Raw genomic sequence first — 15,426 nt, forward strand, 5'->3', positions numbered from 1 at the left:
CCTGAACTCTACTTCTCTCCTCCAAAGTCACCCATCTCTTTCAGCCTCCTATTTCTATCTCTCTTACTCACACCTTTATTCAGTGTCCTACTAATTACATGCATCTCAATCTTATTTCATCAAAGATCTATATCTTTGTTTTCTTTATTTCTGCCAGTATGGCTCTACTATTCCTCCTCGTTTCTTTGCACTTCCACAGCTCTCATTCTTCATTGTATATCTTCTAGTTTATGAAGTTCTTTTAATGCTACCACTCCCGTTATCTCACATTCAGATCTTTCCTGTTTCCCTCACACCTCCACCCTCTCACTCCAACCTCCAATCCCTTCAGTTCCTCTCTTGCACATCTTGAATTCTTTCAGCTATTCTCTGTCCAGTCTCTGTTTCAGCTTCATTCCTATAGTTGACCACCAATTATTTCTATCTCTTCAGTTCCCCTCTCACCTTTAGCCTTATTCCGCTTATGAAATTAAACTCCCACCTTCATCTCTACCTCTCTAATTTTCTCACTACTTAATGGCTCCCAATTTGCCACCTACACCCATCTCTCTCATTCTCTGACCACTGCCATCTAGTTTCTCTCACACCTATCTTCAAGTTTCCATTTTCCATTTTGTATTCATTAGACCCCCACCTTAATAGCTCTCTGCTTTTTTGTTAATCTGATCTTTCCAATAGCCCTTTCAGCTTACTTGAGATCCTGTTTCACCCTTCACATCTCTGCGTTTTATTTGCATGCTTCACACTTGCTCCATTACTCTGTCATCTCTATCGCACATATCATCCCACCATTCATCATGCTTCACCTGCACCACCCTTCCCTCTTTATTTCCTTTGCTCCTCCTGTGCTCCCTATCATGGTCTCTCTGTCATGGTCACCCTCTAGTTTTTTCTTCTGTTCTTCTACATTTCCCTGTCTTCAATTATTCTACTATTTACGTTGCAGGTTCCACTTTCCTTTCTGTCCATCGTTTCCTTTATCTTTCAATAGTGTTTTTTCAGTCTTTTTGGTAATCCTATTTTTGTATTTATCTTTCCCATTTTCTTTCTTGCTTTCTTTCTGTCATCTTTCTTTCTTCTGAATCGTTCATTATTATTTAACTTATTATCTTACTACTATTTTATGTCTCATTCCAGTCATTCTTACTTTAGTTTACTTCCCACCATTCGTATTTGCTATCATATTTTCTTTTTCATTAAATCCACGTTTTTTATTTTTATTTCAGTTTCTTCTCCCCTTTCACCCATGTCATCATAGTTGTCAAGTCTTCTTTTTTGTTTTCCCTTCACTGTCTCTAATATGTTCATGTCTTCCCAGCCCATACAAAATCCTTCATTCTGTTTCATTCTCCTTCTCTGCACCATACTGGGGGCAGATTTATGAAAAGTGGCGCCGCACCTAGTGCAGCGCCACGTTTCTTGCGCCCCTTAGTGCCCCCCCAAAGCCACCATATTTAATATACGGTGCGCAATAGCGGTAGTTAGGGAACTAGCATCATAATTTTTGACGCTAGTTTGGTGCTTTGCAGGATTAGCGTTAAAATGTTTGACGCTAATCCTGCAAAGAACCTAGAGGCCCACTGAAAACAATGGGAGTCTCCTTTTAACACCTGCTCTGAGCAGGTGTTAAAAATGCTGATAAAAATGACACAAAGAAATCTCTTAGATTTCTTTGCGCCATGTTTCCTGCACCCCTAACGGGGGAACACCCCCCTTGCATACATTATGCCTGGCGCAGGTATAATGTGGCACAAGGGGCTACAAATGGAAGCACTGCGGCACTTTTGTAAATATGGTGCACCGTTTTTAGCGATCTAATGCACTTTAGCGCAAAAAAATTAAGCTAATGTGGAGTTGGAATGGTGCTAGGCCCTCTTAAATCTGGGCCTATAATTTTCTCTTTTGTTTTCACTAATTGTCTTTCTCTCTCATGAGTCATTTGTTCACCATCAACATTTGTCCTTCAGCCAACTAAGCCCACGTTTCTTCCTATACTACTTATCAAAACGATGGGGTCATCACAATCATTTCAACACTTGTTGTGGTAACAAAGGTATGAACAGATCAGTTTAGTCTCTTAGGGAAGATGGAACACATATAGCACCAGTACCAGTCTTCACTTACACACAAAATGTTAAGTATTTCAACCACTGTATACAAAACAAGTACAGCATGGGGCAGGTGTGCAATATATCATCACACATTCAACAGTCATTGTCGGTGGCTGGCCCTTTATGTAGTGTGCATAACTGGGCACACTGTTAAGGGGTCCACGCAACCACATGTTGAGTTACAGAGATAAAAATTAGACCACCTAATGCTCTAATTTTTATGGTAGCTTGGTCGAGTAGTTAGGCTGATCTTGGAGAAGTGCGAAGCATTTGTTGTACTCCCAGTATCAATAAATGAGGCCACACACTCAAAAGAATAACTCGAGACCAATTTACAAAAATACTTCAGATTTTTGTAACATTTTTAAGACAAAGATAATCAAAATCGGCTAAGTACTTTTTAAGTTATACATTTTTACAGTTTTAATAAAGTTAGTCTGTGCGTAACTACACACCATAGGAACCAATGGAGAAATACTTCGAAAATTCACAATAAATCAGGCAACACGTTTAGCAATTTCTCCTTTTGCAGGTATATCGAGGTCGTCAATGGGTACCCTGGACCAGCTGCAGAAGTTCGGGTGACTCCCGGTCCCGGCGAGAGCAGCTGCAAGATGTCAATGGAGCTGGTGCCGGGCCACTTTGAGGGACCACTTGGTTAAGTTAAGTCCGGTGGGTCCCTTTGGGCTGTCGAGGTCTCAAGGGTTGGGGGACCATTAGAGCACAGCTGGATCTTCCGGGCAGGACCTGGTGAAGAGCGAATCGATGAGCCAGGAGCTGTGCGCAAAGGTGACCATGGAAGCAGGGCGTAGGTACCTTGGAGGGTCACTTGCAGGTCAGCAGGGGCACTCTGGTGGAAAGTCCAGGTGGTTCCTGAAGTCTCTCGACTGGGGCTTCCTCCTGGTCCGGAATGGACTGTCTATCTCGGTGTCCAACGTGACCAGTACCTAGGGCTATTACACAGTCTGGCCGCTGGAGGGTGTGGTGCCACAAAACTTGGCACACTGATAGGTTTTATCCTTGCGGTCCGACAGGCCAAGTCTGCTCCAACTGTGGCATCCGTTCCTTGGCCAGGAACCGACCAGTAAAGTGGCCTTCACTGGGTCTTTGGTTCCTTGGTGTTGCAGAGTGATGCCTTCACTCTGGACGGAGATCTTTGGTGCTTTTTTGAAGAGTGGAGGTTCTCTGGGGGGTTTGTAGAGTCCATCCAATGTCCAAGCAACCCCTCAGGGGTGATTGTCCAGTCCTGGGTGCAGCAGGCTGGGTTTGGTGCCTTTTCTTGGTGAAGCAGAACTTCAGTTCTCAAACCCTGAGTTTTCTTTGCTGCTGATCTTCTTTTGTCCTTGCGATCTGATTTCTTGGTCTAGGAATGCTCACTAAATACTGTCTTTAGTGAGAGTTTTAGGGGTCCTTAGTAGTGACCAATGGGTCATCTACCTTAGGCTGGCTCACCCACTATGTTGCCACTTCCTGTCGGCAGAGGTCACTTCCCTAAATCTTATTGGCTATTTAGCTTCCATCCACGAAGGAGGAAAATGAAATAGAGAGGTCACCTTGCATGCAACGCCTTAGCTAGTGGTGACCACTTCTCCTACCCATTCCCAGCGTTGCTCCCACCAAAAGTGGGGGTTTGCTACACGGGCAGCAATCTGCTGCTAGCAGCAGACCTGGCGAAATGCCTTCTAAAGCTTGCCAGCAAGACAGTGTACATTCCTGAGGGAGTGGGTATTAGCACCTCCACCCAGGAGGGGCTTTGTTCTGAAACCCAGAGAGCAGGATCTCTCACCCCAGGGATTTAGAGTCTTGTCTGGTGGTGGCAGGATGGTTGGTACCAGACAGCAAACATGCCAGGGAGTTAGCTTTTGCAGGGGGCACCTCTAAGGTGACCCCTGGGTACATTTGATAATAAATCCAATACTGGTACCAGTTTGGATTGATCATTCTGAGTCGTTTGGTACCAAACAACCCAGGGTTCAGGGTAGCCGTCATGCAGCTATGCCCTCACATATAATATGGTGCACCCTGCCTTAGAGCTGGAAGGCCTGCCAGAGGGGTGACTTATTTATAGTGCATGCAGTGTATAGTGGACAGGGCACACAGACTTTGTGACATGTTGAGTTTGTCTTTTAGGATTGTATCAGAACACTCAGCCTGCACCGGCAGTGATCGGTGCATGGCACTAGAGGATGGCACAATCTGTGATGCTGCCTTCAGGGGCCTACCCTTAGTACCCTATGCCCTGGATAACTAAGTACCATTTACTAGGGACCTATAGTGGCAGCTAACGGTGTTGCCAATCATGCCAATACATCACAACAGTTTAGGGAATGAGATCTGGCCCAGGGAACCTGGTTAGCAGGGGCCCTGGGCACTAACAACTTTGAAACAGCAAAAAGTGGGGGCTAACGGTGACTAAAGACGCCTTTTCTCACAGTCAAATGATGGACAGCGTCAGTGGAGGGTTCTCTAATACAGATTCAGCATGAGCAGCAGTGCACAGTTGTCCAGCATGATCAGGAACATAACAATGGAGAAACAGTGCAAGCTTGGCTGGCACCAAATAGCCCAAACATGAGAGAAGGATGTGCAAGTTTCCTTCCTACATAGAACAGGCACAGTGTGGGTAGCAATAGCCCAATATTTCTTTCGTCACACAGAAAAAGCACAACATGGACAGCAGGTCAAATACTAACTTTATACCAAACAAGCACAGCACAGGAAATAGCTGTGAAGGTCTCCTTCACTTAAAACAGGTGTAGCGCGAAGGCCATCCTCAAAAAACAGGTCCAGCAAGTGAAGGAGTTATTCAGGCCCCTCTTGCACAAAGTATGAAATCATAGGCAAATTAGAGCTTTCCTCCAAAAAGTTAGAGCAGATAAAATCAGTGAAACAGCCTGCTCAAAGTGAAAGAGTCTGCTAAAAAACACAGCCCCGGAGGAAAACACCAGTACAGACCTTTTTGCAAACAAAAAAGTACAAGATGAGCGCTACGCAAGCCTCTCTGAAAGAAAATCGATTGTAAGGAAAGAACTCTTTTGCATGATCACTGCCAACATATTTGAACTGATGGTGCTATTTGTTTCTCTGAAGTGGACTTTGCACTGATCAGTCCTGGGTGTATGACCACTCAAGGTGTATGTGCAATTGGCTAAAACTGGATTGGCTTATTTAATTTGTAAGTCCCAAGTATATGGTACAAAGTGTACCCAGAGCTAGTAAGTAAATATCACTATTGGACTGCAACACGTATTGTGCCACCATGACAGTGAGAACATGAATCCATGGCTCTAGGTCTGCAAGTGCAGCCGAGTCAGTCAGCTTTAAAACTGCCAACGCGACCCGGCAAAACAAACCCTTTTGCCAAGTAAAAATCTTCCTTTTTAATACTTATAAGTCAGTCTTAGGGAAGAGCTTAGTAGCTCATTTGGCACAGAGCTAAACATGAAAAAGGACATGCCCTGACAGTGAAAACTCACAATTGTGTTGTTCACTGTAGCAAGGCTGGTAGTCTCATTAGCTAAAATGTTGTTACACTAGCCCAGTTTCTAAGTGCTAACTTCATTTTGGACCTTCAAATATAGTATTTTGAGCTATCAAATTTATTGCAACGTTAAACTAAAATTGATACTGAAGTCGGATTTAAAGTAACTTTTAGTATAAAGGTGAGTTTGGAAAGTTACCACTTTCTTGCCCCAAACTTCTAATAGCCGTTTCTGATTCACTGTAGCAGTTGTCACCTGACACAGCCTGTTGCCCTCCAACCAAGAGATGTGATTAGTCCTCAGGATGAGGGAATAAAAATGGCTGGCGGTGGGAGGAGGTGTGTCCCAGTCCTGCCAAAATGGTCAGAGTGCTGTGTCCACAGATGGCCTGGCTTAATAGAGGATGCCGCTTCTGATAGGAAAATACAAGTCACACCTTAGATTGCCTGCTATTTTATGTAGGTAGACAGGCTTGCATCTCCTCCAGAAAAGCAAAACCCTTTGCAGAACTAGTTTTCCAGGAGGGTCAGCTCAATTTACTGAACACACCTCAGGGGTGTGTGCCCATAGCTCTAACACTGGGAAGAAGGGTTCTGATATATTAGATTTGGGCAGAGAAATCCACTATGGGACTGTTTAATGCCAGTCCCCTAGGATGTGATGTAATAGTAAGTAGGGTTACCCAGTGGGAAGTTTGTCCCCATTGGTTAGTGTCTCCTCCCCACCCACCAACTCAGAATTGCCATCAACATTGCACCCCTGGCTTTCAGCCTCAGAACACTGCTGGAATCAGAGAGAACAGAGGAAGTACTATACCTACTGACCAGGTGGACCTCAGAAAAACAAGGCTGACCCAAGTAGGGTTGCACCCGCCTAACCAAGACAGGGCTTTAGAAAGAGAAGGGCTGCCCCTGCTACTCAAACCATGGGCAAGATACCTCAAGGGTCGGATCTGTTTCCACTTATAGCATGGGCAGGTGAGTAGATTCCAAGGGCTAGCTGGCTATCCTCCTGCCAAGCTTCAGGGACACAAATGCTAAAGAACCCCTGCACAGTGCCCAACTGACCAGATACCAGTGGACTTGCCCTGGACTCCGCAGTTGTTGCTCGTGAGATAGAGTTCTGGTCCCCAAGATGTGCCCCCAGGTCTTGAACCCTTGGCTGGTGCCATAGTGTACTATTTCTCCCCACAGAACTGCAACATGTGAGCCTAAAGCAAAAGATAACATTTTTTTGGGTACAGAATCTGAGGCTCATAGACTACCACTATTTGCCGGTTTGTAGGTAGCCCTGAATGCTGTCAAGAACCAAGGCTTCCACTGGATTGCCTGACCACTGATATCAAACCTAACGCTGGACTCAAGCTACAGAGGGCCCTGCCAACAACCCCGTCGTCAAGAAAAAAAACAGAAAAGTTTCTAAGTTGGAAGGTAAAAAGTTGACCGAGACCAACTTGGCCCCTGCATCTGTTAGGCATTCTATCGCGATTGGCCTGAAACTTTGACTTTGCCATGGACCCTCGCATTTGAGGTTCATAGACTACTGCTAACAGTCAAAAGCAGTGATTTACAAAACTTTTTGGAGTGAATTAGAGTGAAATATGAAAACCTTGTAAAAGTCATAACTCTGGTTCCCTTTATCAGATTCCTGTTGTAATGGTTTCTATGTAGTGTCTAATATAGAAATAGTTTTAAGTTGTGGTAGCTGTTGTCATATGTTGCTGTCGTAGTGCTTGAGTTGTAAGATTGTAGATGTTATATTGTAGTGTTCTCCTAGAGGAGCTTGCTGTAGACAGAAGAGAAACTAGGAGCAGCAGGTTCTGGAGAACAGCATGTATCTCCTTATTCATTGTTTATGCACGGAGGCATAGAGATCAAGCACTGTAACCACAGTCTTTTAATTGCCTTGGAGAGAGCCTCACGAAGACTACCACTCGCCTATTATATACAAATAAGTCGGATTCACATAACCTGTGTTAAAACACTATTACAACCAACTTTAAAAAGACAAAGGTGTGCAAGGAACAAAGTAGGGGGTCGAACAATGGGTGGAAGAAGGATGCATTTGTTAGGGTGCTGCAGTGCCTTAATGGTTAAAGGTACATGAGTACCTGCTGTAGTCCTTTTATGTAGACACCAGGGCAGCAAATATCCATGACTTATGATACTATAATCATGGCCTTTAACCACACAAAGGGCTCTAAATGCACAGCCTCTGTGATTGTATTGTAACAGCCATTGATATTTGACTTCCACTCTCACCCCAAATAGTAAGTTCTATAAGCTGTCAGATTTAAAATATGCTTCTGAAAATCACCTTCTTTTCTCCCTGAAAAGGAAACCCGCCATTCATACCACCCAACACTCTTCTGTGCTTCCATGGTCGTTATTGGTGTTCTCGTATTACCTTCAGGAAGTGGATTAGCTGAGATGATGCACTTGAGAAGGACGGTGGTCCCTTCAACAACCATGGCACTCTGCACAGGGATCTCAAAGACTGGAGCTTCTAGGGGATCCTCACCCGCTGAGACATAAGAATCATCGGAGGATTCTGAAAAAATAAATAAAAACAACTTGGAATTAAAGCTCCCTTTATCAGGACTACAGTATGAGGGAAGCAGGAGAGATGTGAGAATCTGATAGGGAAATGATTAAGTAATATAGAAAGAATGTGATGCTTGCATGAAAGAAAAGTACGTACCAATAATTCTGATTCTGCATGAGGTTATCTTCAATTAATTTAACCACATGTGGATTAGAGGAATGCAGTAACTTCTCTTTTAACAAAACATATTGGATTACATCTATACAAAAGTACAGTATTTACTAAATGTCTCTATTTTTTTATATCTTCTAGTTAGAATTAAAATGATAATATGGATAAGTAACTTACCAATGGCATACTTTTTATGTCTTAAAGGAATAAATGTTACTTTATTTTAAACCTGTTTCTGCAGTATAGCAATCTTCACTGAAGTTTTAAAAGTAGATTATTCCTACTTGCATCTAGGAACCCCAGAAAGCATCAATTCCAACTACAGGATATGTTTTAATAGGAGGTGAAAACCAAGGCAGGACTGGCCTACCAGGCAGCAGGCGTTTCAGTGGAAAAGCAGGGTGGGAGCCAGTTCCACTGCCAGTGGTTGCCAGTTTTGCTGCTAGGGACCTGTCGGTTATGTTCCTATTTGCAGTGCTTTTAAATAAACAATTAAAAAACAAATGGTTTTAAAGTTGCTTTAAGCATGTTTTAAAACCACCCAAATCCACCCTACCATTAGCTCTCATTCTTCTGTATATATAGTCATTGGTGGAAATTAACAGAAGTAGACAAGAGCATCGCCCAGATTATATCCTACACACAATTTATTTTCCATCAATTTTTTTGAAGCAGTAAAACCTATTCATGCTCCAGCCAGATGTTGCAAATATTCTCAAGGAACATTCCCCATGCACACAGCAGATTCTTAATATGCTTTAATTCTGACAGTTCAATAGGTCTAGCCCTTCCCTTAACCCATAGCTCAAAAACATAGATATTTTGTACTTGTTTATCCTCCCTTTCAATGCATTCCATCAATATGAGCTATGTCCTTGCGACTCACCAACAGCTACTAAATTTGTAGGTTCTGCTTCAGCCCTGCCTTTTGCTTTTCACTAGATATGCTACCTGATGCAAGACTACTATAGTCATACTTCAGCATTTTTCAATAGGACATTTCTTAAGTAATGATCAGATCTTCTTGAACTTATGTACTAGCACATCGATTATCTAATTTTGCTTCTACATATACACTGACATTTAAACCTGGCCTTTTCAATGTTTTGATCAGTTTTATCTGGTCTATCTTTATGGCTTTCCAATGTCAAGGTTTATTCACATCCAATCTCAGTTGTTTCTCATCAGCTTTTCAGCAGAGCTTATTCCGGTCTCCTGACTCAGATGATCCTCCATTTGTTTCCTGTTCTCCCAGTTAGAGCATGCTATCTATTCAGGTGCAGCCATTATCTGGCCTGAATTGACTTTACCAGGATAAATCATTCTTGAATAAACTAGTCACACGTGCCTTGGTTACATGCAGGCAGCCCTTCCTCAATGTTACAGAGCAAGTAGATTTAGCCTGCAGAAATATTTTACACTTTGCATTTTACTTCATTTAGTCCAGGCTCAGTCCACTTCTGACTGCCATAGACCCTGGATTTTTGCATCCATCATATCAGAGAATTCCAAAGAGCTCTTGAAATATGGTATGATGAAAAAATTCACAGAAACACTTACTGTATACTGTTATAGTAGTGGCAAAATAAAAATCGCAATGATAGGCCTCTTTTTCTTAACGGACTTTTCCATAATGTACCTTGAGACATTCGTTATGAAACTGCCATTTCTCCTGAATAGTCATACAGCAATTTGGGCTTTTTTTGTATGGTCAAGAAGAGTTCATTCTGACCCATGTGATAACCTTTGCACAGTGATGATGCAAATCGACAACCCATAGATGCATTTATCCATGGACTACTCCCTCCCCTTGAACGGGATTACACCAGCCAGCATATGAGGAGAAGTCCTCTATTTCAACTGATCCCAAACAGAACCCACTAGTAAATTCTACCAAACCCATACAAGTAACACACTCTGGATTCAGTCTGCACACCAATCCATTAAGGTAGTGGTTTCCAATATTGATTCAGTGGGGGTCCCCAGGTTCCAGTACTTATAAAGTGGGGATCCACAGGAATTCAAAAGGTTGGGAACCAATGCGTTAAGGAATAACAACCTGAAAACGTATACCTGTAGTTGCAGGACACCTCATTGCGAGTTTTAAATTCATTCATTCATTCACATGGCCTATTCAGCCATGCTCTTCATCAACCTATGCAAAGACCTAATCCTACCAATAAACTAGGATTCATTAATAAACCTGTCATGAAAATATGCTTAATCAGATTCCCATCTGTGAGGACTAACAAAGACATGATTAAAGGACCGCGCAATGATCATGTTTGATGGCCTGTTTCCCCATGATTACAAGATCATCCACAAAGAGGAGAATCTAAGTGATGGGGTGCTATACCATCTGTCCTTGACTTGAATGGAAATCTTAATGCTCAATTTCTCATTGGTTGAGTGAGTAATTGCATTCTGCAAGAAAACATTATTATGAGCTAGTTTAGCCTCTGGTTGGACTGTCCTTTTACAAAACCAGTCCCTGAATTGATTTACTATATAAATGCTTGGGGTTTCGTTTACGTGGCAAACGGCTTCATCCATACAGCGTGTCATACACTGCATCTTATCTTCACCGCAACTTTGAAAACGAAACTTTTTCTGTGCATCCATGATCATGTTGGGACCTACTTTCTCCAGCCTCTTCACAAACCTGAGATGCCAGTTAAAACTACGTACTAAATCAAAGACTCTGCTCTTCGCTTTCAGGCAACCAAACAACAAAATTGAAGAAATTAACAATCGGTATAAAGCAGAAGATCTGAATATTTTGGTTTGCCTTGATCCTCAGCCCTTGTCCTTCACCCTCCATGATTAGATTTGTCTCTCTCCCAATAAGTATCAAGTTCAAAATACTGTGCATATTATGTATGTAGCGTACTAAGTGAAATGCCTTGGCTAACTTGAGAAAAAGGTAAAACACTACACATAGGAATGGAATCTTCAATCCTCCTCACATGATCGAACATGTTTGTAAGTGACTGAAATATGATGGAAGGTTCTTTTCAGAGTTCAGAAAAAAAGGTTCAATACCTATATTCCTGGTTCTGCATCATGGGAATCTTCACTGAAGTCATAAATGTTAGATTAATTCCCTGCATTACACATAGATGCCAGAAAAACAATTTCTGGTTGTGATATTACAGCACAGAATGCCTTTATTCATATGTCCATTAAATGAAAGTCTATCCATGGTAATATTATCCCTGTATGTGGATTGTAAGACTTCAAAATGCCTATCTTTTGACAGCATTGCACCATCTAAAATGCAAAACTGTTTAAACTGAGTCTACATGTAGGTAACACTGCAGCCTGATAGGCTTACATTGAGAATAGTGGAAAAGAGGCCTGCCTCCTTAAGACTCTGTGAGGTTTCCTTTTCATAGCACACTGTACTGGTAGTTGTCTCCCAGAGCCAGTTGAAGGTGCGCAGGACCTTAAATCAAGTTCCCACAATGCAGAAACAGAACTACAGGTGTGTAATATGTTTTTCTACCTCAAAGAGTATTCATTTTATTTAATACATGAAGGTTAGAAGAGAGTAGCAAGCTAGAGATTGCTGCCTAACGCAGCTGTTGAGCAGTAATGAGACAAAACCACTATCAGGTATCATGAAACTCTCAAATGACCGCACATTTGAAGAGATTCTTAACTGTTTCTTGACCTAGTCTAGCCTCCGCTTGAGTGTCTGAATCCAGACAGTGCTTTTGTGTGAACGAATGAACAGATCTCCATGTTGCAGCCTTGCAAATGTCCACTATGTGAACATTCCTAGTCTATGCTTAAGTTGCAGCTTTACCTCTGGTAAACTGAGCTTTAATTCTACACGTGAGAGGTCTATTTGCTACCTAGTATCATAAGGTGATACATGCTAATGTCAACCTAGAAATTGATTTTGTGAAGTTTCCAAAGCCTGTCTAATATGACCATAGTTAACAAATAAATGTTTTATTTTCTGCACACTGGTATGGACTGATGCTGCACTCTTGAACAAATGGTATATACAGTGAGAGGGTGCCCATCAAATCACAACAAGGGACCATGGATGGACTCTATGTAGCAATTAGTGATTCCTAACCGCAGATGCATTGATGTCCTTGTGTTCCCTGATCACTGAGCTTCCCCCCCTAATGCTGATTGTTTTATCATGATGATAAATACAGTCATTGTATCATTGTATCCTCATACATGTTTACCATCCACAAAATGTGTTCGACCTCTAAAACACATTTCTTCTTTTCCTTGTATTAAATGTATACTCTGTGTAATGCATTTTTGTCTTTTCAAATTATCTAAATCATTAAAATAGTTTGGAAAAACATGTTTTCCTTAGTTTCTCTGTCTTGTCGAGGTCAAAAGGCAATACTCACCTGACGGCTAAAAAGTGAACTGATCTTTCTGCTGTAGTGGTTGGATTATGATAAACGGTAGATAGTGGAACTGTCTGAATAATATGGAAATCAGAAAGTTCTTTGGGTGAAAAGGCTGGTGTGTACTCATGGCTACTCTATTTGCATGGAAAATAGTAAATGGCTCTATTTCTGACAAAGCTTGTATCTCACTAATTCTTCTTATTGATGTAACAACATTTAAAAAGACAAGTTTCCACTAGAGAGGCCACAATGGAGCCTTACATATTTACTAACATGGATGGGTCCATTAGTTTCAGTAACACTAGGTTTAGCTCCCATGGGGGTAGTCTGTCTTTTGAGTGGTGGAAACACTTTGTAAGACTCTCTGGAAAATCTACTATCACATACATCTTGAAGAATGATGTCTGATAAATGTGTGTATACTGTTACAGCTGCTAGAAGAACCTTTAAAGCTTAAACTAAACTTAGTGCAACACATATGGTAGTATAAAAGCTTCTTGAAATAAAATTGAGATGTGTCATCTTTTCTGACATCCTATGCAAAAATCCCTGCCATGTAAAGGCATTAGAGGCTTTAGTTGAAAGACATTTTGCCTCTTTCAAGGTTCCCATACACACAGTTGTAGGTTCAAATCCCTGTACTGTCTGACTATAGGAGCCATGCAGCAAACTTCGGGGACTGTTCTGACCAGGAGGATGGGTTTGTATTGCAACCTCTTTCAACATTTGAAGGACGGTGAAGAAGGCCCATATACCACTACTGCCTCAGTCAGTCAGTCGCTATCAGAATAATTTCAGTTTGTGACCTGCGTAAATTCACTAGTACTTTTATTATAAGTGGGATTGGTGGAAAAATAAAGACAAATAGTTTCGACCACCTGATCACCAGGGCATTGCGCACTTAGACTTGTTCCAGTACCCTGGATGCTAAATCCCCTCCTCATTCTCTGAAGATCTTTCCTACAACCTTTTTATCCAAAACTCATTCACGATTTCCCTAGCTGGAGAAATCCACCCTTTGATTTTGAATGATGGGGATATGCACTGCTGTCAGTGTATTTCTGGCTAGAGGTTAATGCCAGGTTTCTTGTGTTTGCAGTGACAGGTGCCTCGATCATGTGCCTCCTTGTTTGCTAATGTAATGCATGTGTTGTTGTCCATCTGGATCAGAATGACTTTCATCTTCATTAAGGGAGGAAGGCCTTAATAGCATGGGGGTTCCAGGTAGGTTATGTGGTACGAAGTCTCTTTGTCTGACTAAAGGCCCAACTTCTCAGATTGCCTAGGTGAGATCAATCTGAAAGTGAGGCATCCATTATATTGACTTGTGACAGGGTCTAATTTTGAAAAGGTAGCCCTAGTGTGAGGTTCTGCCTGCTTTATCACCATGGAAGCAACTGTTCGACAGAAGGTTTGTCCTACCAATTGTCCTTTTTTGTGCCAATTGGTCGTCCAGACATTGCTGCAGTGGGCAGATATGAAGGCTTGAATTTGTGACTATGTAGATGTAAAACAAAATTCAACCCAGAGGAGAGGAGATTTGTGGAGCTGGTGGCATGGTAGTATTCTTTAGTATCTGCCAATTGTTTCTGATAGATAATACTCTCTGCTCCGAAAGATACACATATCCTTTCATGGTCCTATTGTCGCACCTTGGTACGACACACACTGCACTGGCCCTGACAATATTTGTTTTCAGTTGATTTAAAGTTCTAGTTTTTGTAGTGGTTTGGCTTTTGTTTTGAAGTCTTGTGCAACTGTTATCTGTCTGTTTGCTTTTATGACTCTCGGATAGAAGGGATATGATTCTATGGATAGAAGGATATTCTTTTTCTTTTTGGAATGGCTACTACTACTGCCATGCATGTTGAGGATGTGGATAGAGATGATTTCAGGTTGCTTGCTGGAGGTGATCAAGAAAGTGAATGCTCCCAGAAATAAAGATAGACCTAAATCATTTTTGGGACTGGCTGAATTCATGGCTATATATGTTAGGAGATTTTCGGTACTCACTTACAACCTAAGAGATTTATTAAAAACTCACGTTCCCTACAAATGGTCTGAAGATCATCAGCTATAATTTCAAAAAGTAAAACATGCTATTTTATCAGCACGATACCTGTGCAATTGTGAACACAATAGAAGAACTATTCTTACAACCGATGCCAGCAACAAAGGCTTAGACACCACTCAGTTTCAGATCATAGATGGTAAAGAAAGAATTGTAGCTTTCACCTCTCGGGCCCCAGTAAGTCAGATTCTAACTACTCTGTAGTAGAAAGAGAGGCAGCACAATTGGTTCCCTTATATGGATTCCATGATAGAAGTCAAAGTCAAGGATTGTTCCATATATGCAAACAGCGATAAATCCAGAATAGTCCAAACTGTCCCCATTTCACTGGTAACGATCCTGGGCAAACCCTGGGAAAACTGTCTCTTGATAATATTGGGTCTATCAATCTTTCAGGCGTGGTGAAACGTTTTTTATTTGTATAAGTGAATTACCACACGCTTGGAATATAGAGAGAATGGTTCATCAGATTAAAACAGAGTCCCTTAATACATTTCTAAAAGACAACACACATTTTCCACAGAGGACATACCAGCTACCATTGTTACAGATAATGGTGTACAGTTAACATCATCTGCAATGGCAGAATTTCTCTCACATCTCAACATAGTTCACCAAAAAACAGCTTTATATTGCCAACGGGCCAATGATAACGTAGAAAGAAT

General features: G+C 41.7%; 1 protein-coding gene across 2 annotated transcripts in view; it reads right to left on the reverse strand.

Annotated features, from left to right (window-relative positions):
• The window catches only part of SPEG (striated muscle enriched protein kinase), a 1,321,813-nt gene that overhangs the window by 879,357 nt on the left and 427,030 nt on the right, over window positions 1–15,426 (reverse strand). For both annotated transcript variants that reach the window (XM_069227158.1, XM_069227157.1), the window contains exon 5: window positions 8,000–8,143. In XM_069227158.1, the coding sequence (XP_069083259.1) occupies window positions 8,000–8,143 (144 nt within the window). The remainder of the gene's footprint in view (window positions 1–7,999; window positions 8,144–15,426) is intronic.

The sequence above is a fragment of the Pleurodeles waltl genome, chromosome 3_2 (assembly GCF_031143425.1).
Source record: "Pleurodeles waltl isolate 20211129_DDA chromosome 3_2, aPleWal1.hap1.20221129, whole genome shotgun sequence".
Lineage (NCBI taxonomy): Eukaryota > Metazoa > Chordata > Amphibia > Caudata > Salamandridae > Pleurodeles > Pleurodeles waltl.